Source organism: Coccinella septempunctata, chromosome 1 (assembly GCF_907165205.1).
Source record: "Coccinella septempunctata chromosome 1, icCocSept1.1, whole genome shotgun sequence".
NCBI classification, from domain to species: Eukaryota; Metazoa; Arthropoda; class Insecta; order Coleoptera; family Coccinellidae; genus Coccinella; species Coccinella septempunctata.
The window spans coordinates 37,948,456-37,974,536 of record NC_058189.1 but is presented as its reverse complement, the minus strand read 5'-3'; the positions used below and the strand labels follow the sequence as shown (position 1 = coordinate 37,974,536).

Sequence of the window (26,081 nt, the reverse complement as noted above, 5' to 3'; positions counted from 1 at the left end):
AAATTGATGTGACAATGTTGTCAGAGTCAACTGTTTCAATTGTGATTGGCGACACTAAAGGTCCTTTCGTTTGCATAAAAAGTGTAGCACTTTTCTACACTCGATTTGATTTACACCAGTGTAGAGGAAGTGTAGTAGTGTAGTTTATCTAAACTAAACATAGTCAAAAGGAGATGTAGATAAACTACACCTTCTCTACACTGGTGTAAATTGAATCAGCAAGCGAATACTAAAATCGAGTGTAGAGAAGTGTTACACTTTTGAAACCCTTTGAAACTATCTCACTCCAGTCTTTGGAATATTTATTTTCCATTTCATGTATCTATGTTCTAAGGCGGAAAGTCGCACTTGTTAATTAAGAAAATAATGACAACTTCGAAAAGATTCGGAAAACTCCAACACGGTCCAAATTCACCCCGCCCGGAGGACCCGATAACGAGTCATGGCCTGGAAGTGTGGACGGGACCTTAGAGTCTAATTCGCAGGCGATAGCCGCTGAGCCCGTCATTATTGTTTCGGCTGTCCCATTATCCAGACTTTGCTTCCGATCGTCTTCGTCTCCTCTTGTAAAACGTAATTAGTGCTAGTCCCAGATTCACGCCGAGACGTTCGAATGTTCCGATAGACCGAGGTACCCCGAAAAAAAATAATGCAGCCACCTCGTCTGGTGCCGTGGTTCGCGGTCCTGGTCGCGCTTTTCGCGGACAGATACGTTACAGTGCGAAGTGAGATATTAACGCCGCCCTATTTTAATTTGGCGGAAGGTAGGAAGATAACCGCCACCGCTACCTGCGGGGAGGACACGGAGGGGCCGGAGCTTTACTGCAAGCTTGTGGGCACCAAGTCGGACAGCGACATCGATGTGAACGTTATTCAAGGACAGGTAATTGATAAAAAAATCTTGTTCAAACTGCCGCTAAGATAGAGAATCTGCTTTGTCGGATACCGGCGAGTTCGAGAGTTTCGGAATTTATCAAGACATAAATCGTTGATTGATTCATTTCATAGATGAAAAATTCCTAAATAAAAAAAGGTTTTTTTTTTCGAAAATTCATATTGAATTATAAAACTTTTGTAGGACAACGAAAGTTTTTAACGTTTGAAGATCAAATGGTAAATATAGGTACTCATTTTGTCTTTAGTCATTTTCACATGCTAAATCAGTTAATAATAAAAACGTTTAGTTTTTACTGTCACATGCGGCACTCATCCTCAATAGACATCCAATCCATTACCACGTACCATTGAATTTCTAAAACCCTGTGTGGGGTATCCCAAATTGCTTGATTTTGGTTGTTTCTGGTACTTCTAGATAAAAACGTTGAAAGGAGTCCTGGGTTCGATTTTCTTGAAAAGTTCATTAGTGGAAACCATTTCACGATATCTTCATTTGTCTTGAAGATATAACTTAACTTTGATTTTAAATTCTTTATTTTCGAAAATATCTAAAAATGATCGAAACTTTTTACAGGCATTTTTCACTGGGAATACGACACTACAGTCCCTGGCCAGTTTATTAGACGCACTGAGGATTTTTTTATATTTACTGGTATTGCCCGAGGAAAAAGCAGAATATTTGAATTTCATTTCCACAGAATGTCAGTTTTATCTACGACTCTCATTAAATTGTTCTATTTGGCATTTACTTTTGATGTTGTAGTATTAGTACTAGAGTATGAATCAGTACTATGTCTTCCAGTGGACGTCTTGCATTCTGCAGGTTCGGACGTTATTTCGATAATCCACATATGAAATCATCATCCACGAATGCAGCAAAACGAACAATTCTGCATTGATAGTATGAAGCTCTCTTAGCTACACAGGGTGGCTCAGCAAAATATTAGAATTTAATGTTTAATCATCAATAAATCAATATTTTTTATTGAATATGATATATTATATGTGAAAACCATTTATAGATGAAGTATATATAACATGTACATTCAATTTAATAATTCAATATTCAAAAACCAATAACCTAATAACAAATTTCAAAGCGTGTTTAATTGAGATTTTGCATCGAATCAATGCGTCTAATAATATGGTCAGAGACTGTATATTCAACTTTTTTTATGTCTTGTACTAAGGGTGAAAAAAATATAACTTCTTTATTTTAAATAGGGATGGAATCTTTTTTGATCTAATGTTATACAAAAAAAAATAGCTGTTCAAAAATATATATAATTCTGTAGGTATATTTTCGAATCAGAGTTGTATTGGACCAAAATACCAAATTTTTCGAATTTTACACATACTTCGAACATCAACGAAAATGGCGCATTATACGAGAAAATATGAAGGTTTATTTTTCCAAAACGTTCAATACTCAGTTGGGTTCTTTGAATTTTTGGTATTTTTATGGTACGTAATCATCATAATTAGAAAACTGTTCGAAAAAGATTAATCGAAAAAATGAAAAACTATATTCCGAAATTCATTTCATTCGATAAAACCGTTTGTGAGAGAGAACTGAAAATATATAAAAATTTTTATGGTTTTTCAACAGCCCGTATCTGTTAAAACCAACCGATTCAGAAAAAATGGTCAGATAAAAGTGTTTCATTTGAAATTAAGATTCTATTTGTACGAGTCAAAGACTCATTCTATGTCGATATATTATTTCCTTACCAAGGTAAAATCACCATTTAAGTGAAATTCCCATATTTGACTGAATTATATGAAAACATTGACCACAAAAATGTCCAATCCTAATGAATCTCCATTTTTATGATATGAATTAAAAGTTTCCGTTCATAGAATTTCATTTGTTAGCTGAAACATCTATACCTTCAATACAATCCTGCAAATGTTACACTCAATTTGAATAAATATCGAGCAGAATTTCTATAATCAATTTTTATATAACTCATAGAAAGTACTCAAATTGAGCACCATTATTCTGTAAACAAATTCGACATCTTTTTCTAACAGAATTCACAGTATTGAGCTCTACGCAGGAAATGTCTCTGATGGCTTTCCAGACTCTCTGCTCTTAATCAGCCTTATTATGACTGGAGTCTTGAGAATGTTATTTTTAACATATCCCCATATGAAAAAGCCAAAGGATTGAGATCTGGTGATCTTGAAGGCCAGGCAATAGGACCATGCGCTGCCATCCACTGATTCCCGAATAAACTATCCAATTTGAAAAGTTATGTATTGTTCTGATATGAAAGTTGTCTATATCTCTTACAATGCTTCTTCGTTTGAATAGATCTAGATCAAATTATTGATCTGATTCGCCTTTACTATTATAATGTATTGAAGTATTCTATGTCCACTTCATTCATAGAGAGACTCAACAGTATATGTAAGTAATATATTGAAATATATACGGGGTGATTCTTTGACTCTTAACAAATATTTTAACAGTAGATTTTTGAGCTCAAAAGGAACAGTTTTTTTCTACACACTTTTTCCGATTCGGCTCTGATAAAAAGATATAGCCATTTTAAGTTGCATAATGAGCTATGCCATCACTGGAAAAAGAAATTACCTTCAGAAACACTAGCAAAATCTGTAACAATACACATCTGTGGATCTTCAAAACAGAGTCGTATTCAGCCAAAGTACCAAGTTTTTAAAATTTCACCTACTATTTAATTTTTGAACTTCAAATTACTCGAAAACGGCGCATTACCTATTACTGCTACTAGAAAATATTTAGAATTCTTTCATTTGTCAAAATGCTCTAATATTCATTAGATGGCTACTAACTTAGTTTCAAGAGTTGGGTTGTTTGAATTTTTGTATTTTTATGGTACGTAAAAAATGTGGTGGAAAAAAAATCAAATATGCTGTTCTCAAAGTAGAAAGGTCTTTCAAATGAGGTATTACTTACCCCATCATTCGATTCAAAATACATATGGGATTGTTACACTAAGGGTTGAAGCAATATGGTAGTGAATTTAATCTCAAGAGGGACAGCTTTTGAGATTAAATTCACTACCATCAATCAAAAATTGACGTGTCGGAGCATTTTTTGGAAAAAATTCATTCCGTCTTTTATCTCGACCCATACGTTTGGAGGCTCGAAAAAATGGAATTCCACCATAATTCTTGTTTTTTTGTAATCAATTATTAATAAAAAAAATTTCAAGAGAATTTTGTGTTTTTTCTGATAATCACAAAATCAAAAAAAAGGTTCTGTTGTGATTCCATTTTCCGTGAGATTTCCAACGCGTCGACACTTGGAATATGTTTCCGTTTGAAAATAATTAATTTTAGAGACTTTTGTATTTCTTCTAATAAACACAACGACTCTTCACATGGTTTATGTTTTAATTTGAAAGTTGGATGGGGTTGGCGGCTAAGGGGGTTGAGGAAAAACAATCAATTTTATTGCCGGAAAATAAGGGTAATTGAGAATTGAGCATTTTCTTTTTATGTTATTCTGATTCTGGAATATTAATTGCATTCCAAACTCATGCCCAACCCTGTATAGTTATTTCCTTGTTATTGGAGACAGCTCATCATTGAAAATTGATACTAGGTGATCTTTAATTAGACAAGAATTCCAGCCTGGTTCAATTCAAACTCAGGAAAATTGGAAAATTTCTCACCAACATAAATGATTATTAAAAAAATATACAGGGAATTCCACGGTATTCTATATTGGGTCTTCAAAATGGAACAACTCATTGAAAACACTTTCAAATGTGTTTGACTGGTTCGGCTTATATTTTATTTTTTATTTGATATCAAAGTTTATGAAATTTGCTACCAAATGAGTTGAAAAATATAGGGTGAACCATTCAAAAAAAGTCCGAATTCGTCTTCATCATCAAACCTTTTTTTTTCAATTTTGAACACCCACTAAGTTTGGATAGTTATAAAAAAAATTGTTTAAAGTTTTCATTTCATCTCTGTAACAGAAACAGCTGAGTATTTTCGGTCTACCGGGGAACCGTACTAGAGACACTCAAAGCTTGGACAAATCAAATAAATAAACCAATTCAAGATTTTAAAAATTTCTCTCTCTTAAAATTATACACGGTGTTACCAAATAAGTGCGAAAGTTTTTAGGGGGTGATTCTTGTCGAAAATTAAATGAAGTTACACGATTTCAAAAATGAATAAAAAATCGAGAAAAAATATTTTAATTTTTTTATTGGAATGCTGAATAGTTGAAAAATGGCATTCTGTGGCACGTTCTACCAATAAGAAGGCAACCTATGAATATATATTTTCAATTTTGTTGTGATCTTTCAATGGGGTGAAACTGTGAAACATTAATCCCCTAATCCATTTCTAACTAGAATTTCTATATTGAATTGAATCCCCCAATTTAAAGATATGTGTTAAAATCTTTTTCGAATCTTGTCCGAAAAATAAATAGTTTCTTACTAAAACAATAAAATATGAACATTGTGTATGATGAACGGATCTTCTGTGAATGGAACTAAAGCTCTAAGGCCTTTATTCGAAAGTTACACGCTGCTAAAAATAAGAGAAACACTTATGAAGTGCTGCAGAAATGGCATTTGGTGGGCATATTCTACCAATAAGAAGGCTATAATAGATATATTAAAGTGACTTGACAGCCACATACTAAATTTTTCCGGTTCCCTTCGCAAATGATCCATTTCATGCGTTAAAAATCCTTAAAATAAATTTCACCAAAAAATCATCCCGCACCACCGCAAACGATTCGTTTTCGAGATACAGGGTGTTAAAGTTGAAAATTGTTTCGAGTTTCACTTTCATCGTATCTGAACTTCATTATAATTGATAGTTCACATCATGTGACATGCCAATTTCGATGGCAAATCTACAGGGTGATATGTTTTTTTGGAACACTGTCCCCTGTTTTCCTCCAGAACTTTATTTTGATGAGATTATCAGTGGATAATCTGAAAAAATGTAAAAAGAAGCTTTGTTGTTGAACTTAACTTTATGGTCTCTTGTAGTTTTGTCTGCTACCGATTTAGAGAAAAAAATTTCTCTCGAAATCCTCGAAAAAATCCAAATCGTCATAAAAATTCAGTTGGTGGGGAATGAATTCCTCATCAGTTTCGATACATTAAATTAAATTTGGTATTTCTAATAATGAATTGTTTTGATACCAATCAAAAAATTCAAACTTTAACACCCCATGTTAACGATCCCATGTTTGTGGGACTTTTATTTCTTAAAATTACTTAAGGAATCTCCTCTCTTCAATTTAGGAACACTTGTATATATAAGGTCGATAGCAACAAACCCTTTGAGATTATCCTTTGGCCATCAAAAGTTGAGCTCACCTCCCTCCAGGGAGAAAACCTAGGATTCTCTTCTTGGGTCACTCATGAAGCGATAACAACAATGGAACCTTTTAAAACAATAAAATCCTTATTCAGCGACTTTTTGGCTTTAATATGACTGGCCTACACCTAATTTCAAAATCAGTTCTTGACAAAAATTTGCTTACTTTTTCGATCTATTAATTATTTGCTGAAATAAATATTTATGAGGGGAAATTTATTTAGTAGTGAACTCTTAACTTTATTTGTTTGAAATTGGGCGAAATACCGAGATACTGATAGGAAAAGTTAGTATTCTTACAATTCTTACAATTAATTCCAGAGCTTTAGAAATCCCTATCAGCATTTTATAATGACTTATTTCTTCCAATCGTCTGAAATCATCTCTTTACTCCTGTCAATATTTGTAATGAGTCATAGGACTCGGAGTTATTTCTATTATTGGAATCGAACAGGAAATATTATGTTTCTATAAGAGCTTCTATATTTCATTTCGTGAGCAAGTCAATAAACTATTTTTATATTATTTTCCTGTAGTATACCTGGACATCTCGAATAATTTCATATACGATGATTTGGTTTTGGGTTGAAAAGAGTACCACTTGCAATATATCTGTTTGAATTCGGTTCATTTAAACATTTGTGATGAATTGGGAAATAATGTGAATTATTATTATCGTAACTACAGGGGCGGATTTGCTGTCTTGGCCGACTTAGGGTCAATTTAGGAACATAATTGTTATAGGTACAGTTATACAGGGTCTTTCACGAGGAACCTCACCCATATTTATACGGGAAACTACTGAACGTATTTTCATGAAATTCAGCACTTATAAGTATTTCACGATGCTGATGAAATCTAAAATATTTTCAAGGCATGAGCACCTCCGGTTTTTCCGGAAATGACGTCAACTTCCGTTTTTCAAATTAGAACACCATTTTTTTATTGCAGAAATAGATTCCTTAGAAAATTTCAAGTTATTTTGATGTCACATTTTTCAGTTTTGGTTGGAAAATTCTCTCTGAGCGGGAAAATTCGAAAAAAAAATCGAAAATAGAGCTCCGCTGAAACAAGAATAACTTCGAGGTTTTTGGGTGGAAAATTTTCATTTTTGGAATTTTTCAAGATGTAAGATTGATGTATCCACTTTAAAAATCGAAATCGCGATTCATGATACAGGGAGTGAAAAAATCGCTTTCAAAGTTAGGGATGACAAAATCGTGAAAAATCAATTTTTTCAAATTAGAACCCCATTTTTTTATGGCAGATATTGAATCTACGTTAAAAAATAATGTGAGTGTATGCATGACACCCTTGCCCTAAAGTGGATATTTTTTGAGTTATTCACAAAAAACTGTTTTTCGTCTTGAATTTTCAGGAACTGTTATTTGAACCATGCTGTAGATTTTTCACCCCTTCTTGAAACCGACTTCAAGTTACTATTAGGAGAACTATATAGGAGAACCACTCTCGCAGTTATAACTAGAGAAGATGCTCAAAGTTTTGACCGTTAATTTCTAGACATTTATTTATACGTCTCAGGAATGCTTCGTGCGTTGCTCTTCTTATTTCATCGGGAGAAAGAGATCTGCAAAAGTGTTTAAAAACCAAATTGAGTTTCAAAACCATGAATCTAAAAATCTAAACAAACCTGAACGCATTTCTGACTCGTTCTATGCAGTCCTCTTTATCAGTCAGGGGAGTTGAGTAGACAATATTTTTTATCCTACCCCAAACATAATAGTCTAAAGGAGTTAAATCGGGAGAACGTGGTGGCCAAAGATGTGGACCATTGTTCGCCAACCATCGATCTTCAAATAGCCTGTAGAGGATATTTGACACATTGAGTGAATTGTGTGGAGGCGCGCCATCTTGTTGATACCATAAGTCATTATGGTTCTGTACTAGCGGCTCAATTATTTGAGTCAATATGTCAGAATATCTATCTCCTAAGGGAGAACATTCTTTAAATAATGCAAACATGTGTAGTGTTCTATCTTACCAGTTAAAGTCCCATCATAAATGTGAACATCGAGAATTGCATTATTTTTGATGGCGCAAAAAACATTGAAACTCCAGGTCTCTTGAAAGTTCCATTGTCTGAAGTGGTGGTTGTTCTCTTCATCCCAATAATGACTGTTATGCCTATTGAAAGAACCATTCTTTGTGAATTTAGATTCATCTGTCCAAATTATACAGTCCAAAAAGTTTTCATTCTCTTGAAATCGAATCATCATAGCTTCGCAAAACTCTGTTCTCCTGACGAAATCAGTTTCCTTCGAATGCTGTACCCTATTGAATTCATATGGGTGCATTTTATGTTTTTTTAATATGCTCCAAACACTCGATTGAGATAACCCCAGATCAATCTCGGCATCTTTGAGAGAATTTTGAGGATTCACACGAAAATATGCAAGAACTGTAATTTCGTTGTTCTCATCTTCTACTACACTTTTTTCTCTGTGTATAGTTTTCTTAACGAAAGATCCGACATTTCTCAAGTTTGTCATGGTTCTGTTAATGGTATCTCTCGTTGGTCTGGGTCGGTCGGGAAACCTCTCAATGAACAGTCGAATCGTTCTATCTACAACTTTATTACATTCTCCATGAAGTAGAATGAGATTTAAATAATCTTCATTGGTAAAATTAGGCATAGTGATCGATTTTATTACTTAATACGAATTATCACCAAATTAATAGTAAACACAAAATGCTACTGAATAAAGAGGAATTTGGCAGATGTAATTAATGATATCTATCATTAAAAAAAAAGAATGTTTTTATTTATCACTGGAGAGAAAACCGATGGCCGATTAGTTGAAATAAAGAGGTTTCTGATACAAATTCGAATCAAAATTCGCAATCTATTTAGGAACAACCTGTAACTTTTTTCTCTTGCATATTAGGGTAGTAAAATCTAAAACATGGTTTAAGTAACAATTCCTGGAAATTCCATCTTTTTGGCGTGAAGGGAAAAGAAATAGCTGAAAATTCAAGACGAAAAACAGGTTTTTGTGAATAACTCAGAAAATATCCATTTTAGGGCAAGGGTGTGATGCATACACTCACATTATTTTTTAACGTAGATTCAATATCTGCCATAAAAAAATGGGGTTCTAATTTGAAAAAATTGATTTTTCACGATTTTGTCATCCCTAACTTTGAAAGCGATTTTTTCACCCCCTGTATCATGAATCGCGATTTCGATTTTTAAAGTGGATACATCAATCTTACACCTTGAAAAATCCCAAAAATGAAAATTTTCCATCCGAAAACCTCGAAGTTATTCTTGTTTCAGCGGAGCTCTTTTTTCGATTTTTTTTTTCGAATTTTCCCGCTCAGAGAGAATTTTCCAACCAAAACTGAAAAATGTGACATCAAAATAACTTGAAATTTTCTAAGGAATCTATTTCTGCAATAAAAAAATGGTGTTCTAATTTGAAAAACGGAAGTTGACGTCATTTCCGGAAAAACCGAAGGTGCTCATGCCTTGAAAATATTTTAGATTTCATCAGCATCGTGAAATACTTATAAGTGCTGAATTTCATGAAAATACGTTCAGTAGTTTCCCGTATAAATATGGGTGAGGTTCCTCGTGAAAGACCCTGTAGAGAGGGATTAAAAAGTGGTGCACAAAATTCATATCTTTGTTTCAATTTTTAGTTTAAAGGTCAATTGTTATTTTGAATCGTATTCCATGTATAAATATTTTGTTATTATTTGGTTATTGATAAGTTTTTTTTCTCAACCTTTTTCTCATCATAAGGATGAAATGGTTGAACTCAGTGAATTCGAATTTTCACTTATTGTGAGGTATTAGGTGTGAGTGTTATTTTCCCTTGGCAGTATCATTCTTTGAAATTAAAGTCGAATAAAGAATGTATCAATTAAATTTTTTTTATTCGTGTGATATTGATTCTGTTGAGTGTGATTTTTATTCCATATAATTCATGAATAAAACTATACGAAAATGCATGATTTCGGTAACACTTCCAAAATATCTACCTCTTCTGAAGTTTATATCATTGACAAGAAGCACATAAGAAAGTAGAAATTCGAATTCAAAAAGTTAACCATTACATCCCTATAATAAAAAAAGAAACTTGATAAAAAAAACCATCGATGACCAAATCAACCTCAGCAACAAAAGGTTCCGGCAGAAAAAGATAAGGTTGCCATTTAAAGAACTCCTAGAGAGAGCATTACAAACTCTTCAATAATTATACATGAAAAGTTGCGTAGTTTAAAATGATGAAATTAATGACATGTAGGCCCCTTTTTACAAAATAGTAAATTGCGTTAATTATTACACACTCGGTATAAGAACTTTCAGTTACTTCTACTTATATCAGGTAATTCTTTGTCACGACTGGCTGCCTTTAATATCAGCCCCCCCTACATGCCCAATACTCGAAATACTCGTCAAAATATTTTAAGTGTAGATTCTCGACGTCAAAAAAAAAACACTTTCTACCTTTAACATTTTTTCCAAATCGGCTCGGTTTAAGAGATACAGGCTCCTGAAACCATCAAAAATGTTATTTTTAGTTCTCACAAATGATTTTATGGAAAGAAATGAATTTCGTTTCGGAATATAGTTTTTCATTTATTTGACGAATCTCTTTTGAATACATGATATCACCCATGTTTTCTCATTATGGCCATTACGTATCATAAAAATACCAAAAATTCAAGGAACCCAACTCTTGAAACTAAGTTGGACGCTATTCAATGAATATTTGAACGTTTTGTAAAATAAAATTATTCTTCATGTTTTCTTATATAATGCGCTGTTTTCGAGTAATTTGATGTTCAAAAACTAAAAAGTATCCTACGTTGGCTTGGCTAAATACAACTCTGTTTAAGATCACAGATATGTGGTGGTATTCTGCTTTAATCTGCAAGCCAATCTGTTTCTTTTCATAAGCTTTCAGGCAATTCTTGACGTTTTTAGTGATCTGTAGCTTACAGGAATCCGTAACTATTTACGATAAGTAGTACTGTAAAGAAGATAGTTACAGGAATATTTTCAGAATTGCATTATTTACGAATCTGTCAATCGGACACTAACACTGATGAAAAGCAGAATACAACCATTACCTTTGTTTTTCCAGGGATGGCACATCTCATTATGAAAACTTAGAATAGCAATTTCTTTATATCAGGGTCGAATCGGAAAAAATGGTGTAGGAAAAAAGAGTATCTTTTGACCTCATGAATATACTGTTGAAATATTTTTGAAAGTCAAAGACTCACCCTGTATATATGTTTGAAAAGCTGATTTTTTTTGTATGGTATGATATCAAAAGAAGAATGCCTTCGTATTTAAAATAACGAAGTTGTGTGAATATATTCTCGTTGTTGTTCAAAGAATGCGAAATGTACAAAATGTTGAAATATTTTTTGGCGAACGTCTAAAGATACAATTTTTTTTCAGTTTTGTGATGTTTGTGATCCCACTAAACCAGACAAGAGACACCCAGCCGAGTATGCCGTCGATGGTATGGAAACTTGGTGGCAGAGTCCACCCTTGTCGAGAGGGATGAAGTACAATAGGGTTAACTTGACCATAGATTTAGGACAGGTAAGTGCACTGTTACATTTTGACTAATTCCATAGGTATCAAAGCTATTGCGTTATAGTCCTGGTATTGGTATTTTGAAGGGATATCGAGAACATGCGTTTTTCGTAGGGTAGTAATTATCGATGAAACTTGAAAGAACAGCAACAAAACCCATTTCTGGTACAAATGTTAGGGTCCTTCAAAAACACTCAACTATCCACCATCCTTGACAGTCGCGTACTTAATTTAAAATAAAAATTCAGCTCTTCCACAATATTCTACAAAGTAGTAAATATAGTCCATTCACTTCAATAAAAGCTGTCGGTTGGCACACATTTCCACTCATTGGACCAAAATTTTTTCTGGCCAGTTTGCCTACTAAAAAAAAAGATCTCTAGAGGAAACGACCAAACGGCTTTACGCGCCAAAGAACGAAATCAACGTTCCATCTACAAATAACAACACAGAGGACTCAAACCATTGAGTTTGAATACTCAAATTAAACTGAAAAGATGCTGGCACTGCTGGCAGAGAAACGAACCTCATCTATATAGACGAGTCTATAGATGATCATCAAACGATATAGAAAGCGAATCGAGATATGCTGAATTGAGGCATAGTAGTGTAGGTAGATAGCTGTCCGCCGGGCCTCTGCCCTCGCCTTTAAGCTAACTGTATTTACTTCAGTTTTGCTGGCTTAGCATTTATTTTCTTTGAAGATTTCGTTTTCGAGATGGGCGTATTTGAAATTGTGAAACTGAAATTTTCGGATTTAAGAAAAAAAACATTAATTAAGAGGAGAATCATATTTTATCGTTATCTGAATAAAATTCCAACAGAAATTAGTCAAGTTCAAACAAATAAGTCTCATTGGTGTTTATGCACCATGGACGTATTTCTGATTTCTGAGGTTAGGCCGGGCAGGGCCAGGGGCCGTGTCCGTGAAGTTAGCACCCACTTTTTCGAAAATGAAAAAAATTTTGTTTGCATTCGTTAGTAACTCGTTAGTAACTATTTGTAACACTAAAATTTTCGTTTGTATCTCAAAGGTATTAGTAGAAAAACACCGCATTCCGCTGGTTGCTAACTTCACGGCCACCCACTGTTAGATTTTTCGCGAAAAAGAAAGTACAGTTGGAAAGATCATCGTTAGTAACTATTTGTAACACAAAAATTTTTGTTTGTAACCTAACCTATCATGGAAAAATGACTCCCTCAAAATGCGAAGTTAGCACCCACATTCGAAAATGAAGATAATTTTTTTTGCATTCGTTCGTAACTTGTTAATAACTATTTGTAACACAAAAATTTTCGTTTCTAACCTTACCTATGATGGGAAAATGACACCCCCAAAATGCGAAGTTAGCACCCACTTTTTCGAAAATGAAGAAAATTTTTTTTGCATTCGTTCGTAAGTCGTTAGTAACTGTTTATAACACAAAAATTTTCGTTTGTTCCACAAAGAAAGTGCTAGAAAAACACCGCATTCCGCTGGGTGCTAACTTCACGGGCACCCACTGTTCGATTTTTCGCGAAAAAAGAGTACAGTTGGAGAGTCCAAGGTTAGTAACTATTTGTAACACAAAATTTTTTCTTGTAACCTAATCTATAATGGGAAAATGATACCCTCAAAATGCGAAGTCAGCAATCACATTTTTGGAAAATCTCCATTTATTTTTTGCTTCCAATAGCACTACGTTAGTAACTATTTGTTAGCAGTTAGCATTTCGCTGGGTGCTAGCTCAAAATCAAAGATCAATCGAATATAAAATATAATTCATCTCGGAAATACTGGATTTTCCATATTGAACGATGTACTTTAGTAAATTGGATGTGGAATATGTATCGATACAAATACGAAGATACTCCGAGCACAAATATCGGGTACCAGACGAAAATGTCCATGAAAAAAAAACGTGAAACGAAACAGAAATTCGTGTCACAAATATGTAGTTACAGATGGAGTTCTTATTTTACGGAAGCAATAAACTGATCCAGAATTTAAACTGATCCAGAATTTTCCAAAATGTTTATACATATATGCTAATTTTGCACTTTATGTGGTGCTATTTTGTCAATTGCAGAATAAGTTACTGACGAAAAATTTTGTGTGTCGAACATTAAGTAACAGGGTACTATCGAAAGCAAAAGCGAAATCTAGAATTTTCCAACATATTGGTTCTTACTCACAGTCTTCACTATTTCAGGGTACAATTTTTCCATTAGTGATTGGGTAGAAAAAAATTTTGTCCCGCAAATAGTTATTAACGAAGTTCTATAGGGAACAAAAAAGGAAAATGGAATTTTTTGAAAATGAGTGTGTTATCTCCGCATTTTCGGGATGGCATTATCCCATTATATGTTAGGCTATGAGCAACAATTTTTGTGGTTCAAATAGTTACCAACGATGGACCCTACAACTGAATTTTATTTATTTTTGGTGTCAGTTAGCACCCAGCGTAATACTGTAATTTTCTTTCATTATTTTTAGAATACAAACGAAAATTTTAGTTTCACAAAAAGTTACTAACGAGTAACTAACGGAAGGAAAAAAAAATTAATATCTTCATTTTCGAAAAAGTCGGTGCTCACTTCGCAAAGCTAAAAAATTTAGAATTTTCGAAAGTGTGCTGACTTCTCATTGTGTGGGTGTCATTTTCCCATTATAGGTTAGTTTACAAAAAAAAAATTGTGTTACAAATAGTTACTAACCTTGGACTTTCCAACTGTACTATTTATTCGAGAAAAATCGAACAGTGGGTACCCGTGAAGTTAACACCCAGCGGAATGCGGTGTTTTTCTAGCACTATCTTTGAAGTACAAATGAAAATTTTTGCGTTACAAATAGTTACTAACGAATTATGAACGAAAGCAAAAAAAATTATCTTCATTTTCGAAAAAGTGGGTGTTAACTTTGCATTTTGGGGGTGACATTTTCCCATCATAGATAACGTTACAAACGAAAATTTTAGTGTTACAAATAGTTACTAACGAGTTACGAACGAATGCAAAAAAAATTATGTGGGTGCTAACTTCGCATTTTGGGGGTGACATTTTCCCATCATAGGTAAGGTTACAAACGAAAATTTTAGTGTTACAAATAGTTACTAACCAGCTACGAACGAATGCAAAAAAAAATTATCTTCATTTTCGAAAAAGTGGGTGCTAACTTCGCATTGTGAGGGTGTCATTTTCCCGTTATAGGTTAGGTTACAAACGAAAATTTTTGTGCTACAAATAGTTACTAACGATGAACTTTCCAACTGTACTTTCTTTTTCGCGAAAAATCTAACAGTGGGTGGCCGTGAAGTTAGCAACCAGCGGAATGCGGTGTTTTTCTACTAGTACCTTCGAGGTACAAACGAAAATTTTGGTGTTACAAATAGTTACTATCGAATGCAAAAAATTTTTTTTTCATTTTCGGAAAAGTGGGTGCTAACTTCACGAACAACCAGGGGCCAGCAGATGGTACCTGAATGAGCGGTGAGCGGTCGCTAGGAAAGATTCTATAATCGGCGATTTCGTTTTTGAGATGGTCGTATTTTGTCTACGCACTGAGTAGTTGATGATGCATAATCCAGAGAATTTGATAAATAAATAACACATACTCGATTTTTTAGATTTTCGTGAAATTTATTAAGAGCTATGTTATGTTTAGAATTTCTATACATGCGATATTGGTAATTTGAGGCAAGTGAGAATTTACATCTTTGCTGGCTGAGAATTTTTGGGTAGGCGCTGCAGAATCTGCCGTCCCTGAAGCCTCCACTAGTTATGACCCTTGTCAAAAACAGCGCTACGTTGTCCCTCCTACTCGTAGGTCTTATTATTAGTAATTACCTACGTAATTCTCTTAATGTGAATTTGCTGCGGATAATGAATAAATTCAAAAATATGTCATGAATCTAATTCACGTTTATATCAACTGAAGAAAACGGATGACATATTCTTTAGCTCTTTTTTCCTGAGTAAGCCAAAATAAAGCCCGTTTGCAACAGCCGAGAATTCTCTAGATAATTTACTCGAAAATTCATGCGCCGTGAATTATTTACCGTTACATACGCACTTTCGGTAGAATTCTCTGTTCAGTTGCATACAAAATAATCTCTGCCGAATGTAATTTTACCCAGAGAATTCAATTTGAATGTAGCTGTTACAATGAGCCAGTGCTAGTTTAAAATACCTACAAAACTCAAATTTGGGAATTAATGATTACTGAAATATATGGGATGATTATTTAAATTTTGATAAACGCTCGTGTTGAAAAATATGTCATGTATTTCTTAGTTTTATTCGTTAATGATCGTTAAAATTATAATTTTATCATTTATCTTCATTCTCCAAATATTATCATTCCACATAGAGAGAAGAGTTACAATCAATCCACTTCCCTAACATTCCCTATCTTTTATCTCCTGAAGTTTGAACTACGATATCTACCAAATTTATGGCTGGTCTGAAGTTTTGAGTTCACTGACATTTCATTGTTGATGTGATGAAAAATTATTCAGTTTAAGAATTTGTCATTGATTATTGATTTATGAAACATGAATGAATCGCCACGTGCAAAAAATTATCGTTTCTCAGACTTAGTGCGGGTTTATTCACGTACCTATCACCTATTATTGAACCACTAGGTCAAAAACACCGGCCCTGATGGTTCAGAAACATACACTCCTCCGTATCTCTTCAGTAACTAAAAAAACTATGAATGGTTATGAATATACAGTGTGTTCCAACGGAAACTTAACACCTCGATTTTCCGAATTAAAAGGAACATAAGGAAAATCGCTTGGACCCGTCAATTTCTGAAAAACTTTTCCGCTTTTTTCGTCCTCGAAACTTCGAACCTCTAACGGAGGTGAGGTGAGGTGATTTTGAAAAGGGATGAGGGGTGTTGCGATACCTCATGTTGAAGATTATCGACTACTATCTTATCCCCATTGGGGAATTCTCTCCAATTTGGGTTATCACTGCATATGCAATTTTAAACTGAATAATTGTGAGTTTCATTCATGATTTTTTCAAATAAACCGCGGAAACTATTCAAAATAATTCTTCAAATATAGGGTTTTAAAATTTAAAAGGTTTGGTTTCAAGTTTACGATTTGGCAATAGCGCCTACTAGAAAATGAAAAGAACAATGTCCGAGCAGCTTGTTCATCAAATAACAGCTGTTGATTTACAGGCGCGTACTTACTGGCGAGCCTCAACTGCAATCGCCCATAAAAATCCCATAAAATTTTACGACCTCCCTCGTTCGTCGCAAGATGATGTATTTGTTGTCCTTTATTATCAAGGCATATTTCAGTCGATGTTGCCAACTTCTGCAATGAAACGCTTTAAATTTTAGATACCCATTTTACATGGGTACATCATTTTTTTTTTGGAAAAGGTTGAAATGGTTATTTCAGAATGTGACGTTTCAAAGATATTTCATAAAAAATACATCCTTTTCGTCAGAAGGAGTATTCCCTGTTTCAAAATATTCACCTGTTGCACAATGTGAACTCTAAAAAAACTTCTTTTATAGTTCAATGGTTGCACAATGTAAGCAGCGGATACATTGTTCCAGGATGTCGTTCAAATAAAGCCGCTGTTGTTCCTGAAGGGTCGTTATTTCTATAAAATAATTTAATAATTTCCACCATTTTAATTCTACTACAAAACAAACGCTTTGAAATTTCGCGATAGACTTAGGTACATCAAAAACATGGTGCGTCTACATTTTTGGATAAAAATTAACAACATAACCACCTACCAAATACCTTTGAAATACGAGTATGTCAGATACGAATAATATTATCGAGATAAATTCCACATTGCCTCTTTTACTATTTTTCCTTATATTTCATTATCGATGGATATTTGGAAGCTAAATTTTTGGGTCAGATAGTACTCGATACGATCTTCAAAATTAGTTATCGCAACACGATTCGGCCCTGATAAAAAGATATAGCCATTTTAAGTTTTCACAATGAGCTCTATGCCTTCCCTGGAGAAACAAAATTCCCTTCAGAATAACTAGCTGAATCTATGACACTACACCACAGCCATCTATAGCCTTTAGAAGGCTGTGACTACACTCTGTGAATCTTAAACAGAGTTGCATTCAGCCAAAGTATGCAAATTTTCAAATGTCACACATACTTTTTAATTTTTGGAAATCAAATTACTCGAAAACGGCGCGTTATACGAGAAAATATGAAGAATACTTTTATTTTACAAAACGTTCAAATATTCATTAGATAGCGTCCAAGTTAGCTTCAAGAGTTGGGTTCTTTGAATTTTTGGTATTTTTATGGTACGTAATAGTGATAAGGAGGAAACTCCGAAATTCATTTCATTCCATATATTCCGAAATTCATTTCTTTCCATAAAATCATTGGTGAGAACTAAAAATAACATTTTTTATGGTTTTTCAGCAGTGTGTATATTTTAAACCGAGCCGATTCTAAAAAAATGGTGAAGGAAAAAGTGTTTCTATTGATTTCAAGAATCTACTGTTAAAATATTTGCACGAGTCAAAGACTCACCCTGTTTAGATGTATGATACTATACTCCATTCACTTTTATTTTAGCACTCGGTTGGTCATGGAAATTTGACACATTTCACTCTGTATAGTTCGAAAATGTGGAGTTATGAAGCTTGTCAAAACATTTTTGGGTTTTAAATCAACGCTATGTTGCTCGTTCTACGTAAAAGTTTCTGCCATTACGTATTTTATAACAATATCGAATCTCCTCGGAAAATATGTGGCGAACATAATTGAAGTTTATACAAACTGATTGAAGGCATACCAAATCCAGTTATTTGCATGGAAAATACAAGAGATCAGTATAATATCATAATATGCACTAGCTTGAGGAGAGTTAATGTTCGTTAACTTTTTTGGCTAGAGTTTGAATACGTTACATCATTTGTAGATTTCAAATATATTAACCCGAAGATGAAATGCATATGATGCAGTGGTTGGGAATGGGTATCTCCCGAAGGAATTAACAGATATTTACAAATCCACAATATGTCAGACGGTAGCGAACATATTCAATGTAAGAGAATTTATATAATGTTTCATCTTAATCTAAACGACTTATTAATTATGTAATTCACAAAGCAAGATGTATTTATATTGACTTTTAGGATACTCAAACAACAAAGCAAGCATCCATACTCAACACTCAAAAAATGATTAGCTTCAAAGGTTGTAAAAACAATAACAACAACAGACATAGTATAGTTCCACAACTGCTCACCCTAGCGCTGCATTCTTAAATTACATATAATGACTATACTGCATTCATATTTATTTTAGCAGTCGGTTGGCCATGAAATAATTTTCTCAAGTTTTTGTAACTAGAACGGAGTGAGGTTGGCACTCATGAAATGTCGTTAATGTCATAACGCCGTTGCCACAACTTATATCAATAGGGAACTCTAACGATTTGTCAAACTCAGCTGAGCGTTCGTTGTCGTGGGGCACAAAAAGCTTTTTATTATCACTGCAAAGAGGCATATCTGAGAAATTTATAGTTCAATCACTCTAATCAAACGCCGGGAAGAACATTTTTTCAAAGAACAGGCACAACATACAATACTCGACCAAAACAGCATGCGAATCAATGGAGGGAAAAGCTTGTGTGCCCCACGGCAACGATCGCTTAGCTGATTTTGACAAATCGTTAGAGTTCCCTATTAATATTACGAAAATGCCCAAAGTGATTGAAAAAAGAGACAGGGTTTCAGAAAATGCTATTTAGAATTCAGGTCCGCTCATTCAAATAGTTATACCCTGATATTCTAAAATCAACAATACGTCAGACGGTAGCGAACATATTCAATGTAAGAGAATTTATAATATAATGTTTCATCTGGATCTAAACGACTTATATTTCAGCTGAATATTTCCACAATCAGAAAGATTGTGAATGAAGAGGATGACAAAGAATTTCCTTCTATCGGGAGACCCAAAAAAGTGGTGGCATTTGAGAATTTTAAGTTTGAGTTAATTAATGCGAAAAGTTTACTACAGGATTTTCCATGAATGTCATCATAGAATAAGTTCCCGAAAATCGATTTTTCATTTGACTTGTCCTATACATTGTAAATGTCTTAAGGTACCAATAAATACCTAATTATTATATTATTATATCAATGTAATACGATGCAGCCACAAATACGCGCCAGTTGTCCTGTTAATTATTTATTCATGTGAAATTTTTGTTCAAAGGTGAAGTTCATCTTGACTTGAAACTTCCTTTAATTCCTTTTACTTATATTGATGCAAGATGATTTTTGTTGAAGAATTTAACATTCTTGTAATTATCTGTTAATTCCTTCGGGAGATACCCATTCCCAACCACTGCAACATATGATTTTATCTTAGGGTTAATATTTGTGAAATCTACAACTAATGTAACGTATTCAAACTTTAGCCGAAGGAAATAACGAACATTAACTCTCCTCAAGCTAGTGCATATTATGATATTATACTGATCTCTTGCATTTTCCATGCAAATAACTGGATTTGGTATGCCTTCAATTATGTTCGTCACATATTTTCCGAGGAGATTCGACATTGTGATGAAATACGTAATAACTGAAACTTTTACGTAGAACGGGCAACATAGCGTTGATTCAAAACCCAAAAATGTTTTGACAAGCTTCATAACCCCCACATTTTCGTACTATACAGAGTGAAATGTGTCAAATTTCCATGGTCAACCGAGTGCTAAAATAAAAGTGAATAGGGTATACACATTCCCAAAAATATCGGACTTGACAGTAATGAGAAGTAACTTCATAAAATTACTACATATAGAACTATCGCATTTTTTAAGAGAAACGACAGCCATCTCGCAAAAAACTGATGATCAGTGCCGTTGCTGTTGGTGGCAAAAAACAAGATTGACTATTCTTCAATACTTAAATTTGAAAATTTCTGGAGGGTTATATTTTTTTTTATACCTCATTGCTCATTGCTAAGATTCATTTCGTGAAAAATGGATGGTAATACTAAGTTCAAATAGAAGTTTTCGGAAACAAAACAATGAACCTCAGTGTTGAATAATAAATGCAGCATGTTCACTTCGAGACTTTCTTCAGGTTTCATAATATAATGTTGACTACGTTGTGTATCAATTTCCGGTCCAAACTCGACGTTTGTAGTTTATTGGAAGGCATTTTCGACTTCAAATAGTCAACATCTGGAACCCATATGCATGCTGGAGTCTCTTGAGATTCCTATTGAATCCCATACAGAGTTCCCTAGGAAGATGTTTTTGTTGTATCTCTGCATATTGTCTGTTGAACTATTTATGACAGTGACTCCACTCGTGGAACGGTTTCTCATTCTGATGAATATAAGTTCGCCATTGAGCATAGTCTTGAAAAATAATAACAAATTATATTTTTGGATTCATCCAAATTCACGTTTGAAAAAAATTACTTGAAATACGAGGTTGCAATTTTATAGGAGGTTTGATTCTATTAATTTTAGAATTAGAAAAGTTGTTTTACTTGTTTTGTATACCACCTATGCGTCCGAATCAATTCTTGAATTGATGTAGCCTATACTTGATGAAAATCCATAATTTAACTAAAAACAGATTAAAATATGATTTTCACAAAAATCATAGGAACTGTTCTTAGTTTGATTTATCTAGAGGAATAACCTTCTTCACCAGACCATGATATAAGTAAAATTTCCATATTCATAACGAACTCTCCTCTCCTAAAAATTCTTACACACTTTATATACTGGGTTCGACGTGTAAAAGATATTGCCAAAGAAATCAAAATTGAATTATTTAACCTCTTAATTTTGTCTCGAGAATCTGTGACCAAATTTTGTAGCATTAATTTCGGGAAATACTGTAGAGCTCATGAATCAAATGAACTTGAATAAGAGTTTATATCTTTCGTCTTCATCGATTGGTAATCTCGCAGGCTGAACAGTTGAATTTAACGAGTTTGAAGACCTCTGACATGCTGATAGTGATAAGTACCAAGAACTTCCTGTGATAAAAACGCGTTCGTCCCGAGGAAATGAACACCCACATGATGAATAACACCGCCCATTGACTTGTATCATTTTATTTTGCCATTCATTATCTAGGAATTACCTACATAGGTACTAGAAAAATAATTAGAATTCATTCCTATTTTGGAAAATGTATTCTAGTGAAATTTTGGGAATGTAAGGTAGGTATCCAAAGGAAGAAAAATTGCTATATTTGGAAGAAATCTCTAATTAAAAAACATAAGAAAAGCATGTTACCAGAAATATTCGTTAAAAATAATCTAGCATATTACCACAATTTTTTTCAGTCTACGAATAATAGTATGTTATAAACCTAAAACCTAGGGACTAAAGTGGCACTTCAAATCCTGAGGCGAAAAATTTGCAGCCCGACCGGAGGGAAATTGAAAGAACTTTATTCTCGTGGCTTATCCATTATTTTATGCACTTAAGAGTGGTCTACACCGTTTCAGTGCTCAGTTCAAAATAAGAAAATGAATATCTTATGTCAGAAACCACTAATATATTGGATCTATTTGAAATCTGAAAATTGGGATTATGATATTGTTCGACATTATCTACTGAGCTCAAATATTCTTGAACCGTGAGCAATTTCAATTATACAGGGATTGGAAATAAATTTTTCAAAAAATTTTTTTTTCTATTTTTTCGTTTCTGATATGATGAATATCATGATCCATATTTTCAGATTTCAAGAAGTCCAGTTCTCCAGAAACGTCTAAAAGGCCCTCGAACTTGGTACACCTTGTATATGTAATTCAATTCAATTAGTTCGTCACCTCGGAAAGTTAGAAATTTTTTTGTTCGTCAAACGGAAAAAAAATTAAAAAATTTTTTCATTGAAGAACAAATATTCATTCATGTTATTAACTTTCCGAGGTGCAATTATCTCTTCTCTCCCGTTTACTTCCAATAGCCCTTCGAGATGGCACAGGCAGTTTACAGATTATCAAAATATTGAGATTTCTTTTTCAAATATCAGAACCTATATTTTCTGGATCAGTTGAAGAATTTTTGTTTTCAGAATTGAAAAAAATTTTTTTTTTCAATCAAATTCAATTTTCACTTCGCATTGCACACTTGTTCTAAAAAGAAAATAACGAACTAATAAATCATATTAAATGTTCATTTTTCGGAATACCGTTCTGTTTTCAATTATTTAGTTATAAGTTTCAATGCCTTTTGCGGAGATTTTGAATAATGAAAGCTCTCTTTTCAATTATTTATCATTCTTAATCATCCATACACACCAAGTGTGCCTAAAAATTAAAAATCATATTTGAATGATCAGAGTTTTTTCGAGTAGGTATTTCAAGTTCAAAAAATCCATATTCTCTGAGCAATACAAACTTCTTTTTATTGCAGAGTAAAAATGCTTCCTAGTATGAGTGCAGATATTTTTAAAAATATCGTCAAAATTTCCTTCTCAATTTGAATTCGAACAAACTAAGTCTCATGTTGAGTACAAATATGATGATTCATTTTTCAATGGACTGCCATAAGAAAAAATGTTGAAGGTGGTATCTTGAAATCTAGGACACCGATTTGAATAAAAATGGTATATAATATGACGATAACTTTGGAGGATGAAATTTCACGGTGATCGTTAGAAAAGAGGATATGAGACATTTTCGGATATTATATATTCCCGATATTTCATTATAAATCTAGTACAAAAGAAGATATTAACATTTGAGGGACGTCATTTTGGAGGAATCACAAAGGCAGAACTTTTTTTCAATGAACGGGATTTCTATCTGGTACAGTTTAGATTTAGAAGACAGTAGTATTTGCAAGTGCTAGTTGCAATTCGGACCAGAGTACGCCTAAGCTAACGACAAGCGCACGACTCGACAGTAATCCCATTTTTTCCCCTTTTTTCCTGCCTTATCTTCAAGTCGAATAGTTGAAAATTTGTACCAAAGATGACCAGTATCCTCTCCTCTGTATGAACATCTTGTTAACACGAAAACTGTCGGGTGTAATTAGATTTCCGACAACGCCTTATCGAATCAGGCATCGATAGGTTGTCGATAGATTGTCGATCGATCGTGGCTCCACTCCTGGTGTAATAAATTTTAATTAAAATGTAACAAATTGTAGTAATTTTCCGGTTTTGGCAGGGTGATTTGGCTAGTGCAGGTTCGAGTCACTGTAGTTAAGTTCCTTAATTTTTGGATGCTTTTATCGACATTTTGAACAATTGATTACCTAATGTTTAGAATATTTTGGTCAAATATGAAATATCTTCTGAAACTCTTTAGGGTTTTCACTCCCAGTCTCTGAAACAAAATTAATTGAAACATTGAAATAATTGATTGCTCCTTCGTGAATTCTTGCACTAATTTGTCAGGAGAAAATCAGATAGAAAAATTGTTGCCTGACAATGAACGAAAAATGGAACTTGAAAATGATAACTTAAAGTTTCGTTGTCTATATCAGACGAATTCTTAAAAAAATCTTCTGAATTGTGGTTTCTCAATTAACATCAATTTATCTATGCCTACACGGAGATTATTTTGAATTGTTAATTGAGAAACTACAATTCAGAAGATTTTTTAAGAATTTGTCTGATGAATGAGTCTGATATAGTCTCCGAAACGTTATGAAGTTATCATTTAGAAGTTACATTTTTCGTTCATTGCCAGGCAACTGTTTTTTCTATCTGATTCGCTCCTGACAAATTCAAATGAGTGCAATAATTTAGGCAGGAGCAAATCAATTATTTCAATTTTTTTATTGATTTTTTCTTCAGAGACTGGAAGTGAAAACCCTAAAGAGTTTCAGAAGAATCAGAGTCCTCCCAGATTGAATTTAAATCGATATCAGAAATAATTCCGTAAGTAGGTATATACAGAACCAATAATAAACACTCGAAAAGTGATCTAAAAAAATTCAATCAATCGGGTTTGAAATAAGAGAACAGAATTATTGTGATTCCATTACTGGAATATCGGCTACCTCTACTTCTCTCCTTTTTGAAATTTTGACTAATAAAAGAAAACGTACACGATGGAAGTAACTCTAATTTTGTGTTCAGCGAGGAATACTGAGGATTCATCCTTATCTTAATTTCTCAAATTATCGTGATGATATTGAGTTCGTCCAATGGTTACAATATGCTTCCTCTGATAGGACTCGGATTGATATTGAGGAAACCATAGATTCATTAATCTATGGAGGAAACAGACTCCCACAGTGATGATATATTGTCGGCTTCAATTTATTGATACACTTAATAATTTGGTCAGCGAGTTGTAAAAGTGAATGGACTGTATTAGAAATATCTTCAGATCATTTTTCAATATTTCTCAACAAGAAAATAGAGAGAAATGTCGAGGGTTATAGAGGATACTTCACTTGACAAAATATAAGTTGATGATAATTTTTAGGATCACAAATCGATTATTACCTTCGAATTCGGATCTCAATAATATAAATATACATAAGTATACAAGGAATTTATAATCATGGCAAAAAAATTCGGAACATTAATCTCTGAGTGGAAAGGTGTCCGGAAATGATTCGGTTTGAAGATCAGGTAGTTACATGTTTTTCTAATGAATAACACCCCTGATGTTTTTGACAGAGTTCGGTAATCCATGAGGAGAATGCTGGACTCTAGTATTCCAGTTGGTGTCGGCCATTTTCAACTATTTTTGTACTTTGAAAAGCTTATGTTATGAAATAAAATTCATGATAAAATTGCTCTATATATTAGTATCTTTTTGAATGAAACAAGGTTTTAAATTTTTACTGAAAAGCAATACAACCTGAAGAAAAAATGCAGAGGCTTTTATTCAAAATTGATTAAGAATTGTGGAAATGATTTTAATTTTGGAAAAGCCACTGGAGTACTCATGCCAGTACTCACGCCACTGTAGTTGCTGAAGAAGAGGTATTCAACAGGAGATAATCGCCCTAATGAGGTATCCATATTTACCAAATCTAGTTCAAATATCTTGAGCCGTGTCGAAAATATCCAGGAATTTCTTATTTATTTATTTATCTTGAAAACCAAGCATTCTCGACCTGAAGGGAAAGGACCTCCCGGACCCAGACTCCAAATAGCTCAGATAATCATATCCCGAATTTGCTCGCAATGCTTATGAAACACACCCGTATATGTAGGTACAAGTCGAAGACTCACCTTGTGGTTAGTATTTATGAAACACCCTGTATTATACAGGGTGGGTCTATGACTCGTACAAATATTTTAATAGTAGATTCTT

At 33.5% G+C, this 26,081-nt stretch overlaps 1 protein-coding gene across 1 annotated transcript in view; it reads left to right on the top strand.

The window, feature by feature from the left end:
• Positions 1–505: 505 nt before the first annotated feature.
• Positions 506–26,081, top strand: part of LOC123322829 (laminin subunit alpha) — a 106,595-nt gene continuing 81,019 nt past the window's right edge. The window contains exons 1-2 of the mRNA XM_044910858.1: positions 506–883; positions 11,681–11,827. Of these exons, the coding sequence (XP_044766793.1) occupies positions 650–883; positions 11,681–11,827 (381 nt within the window). The 5' untranslated portion in view covers positions 506–649. The remainder of the gene's footprint in view (positions 884–11,680; positions 11,828–26,081) is intronic.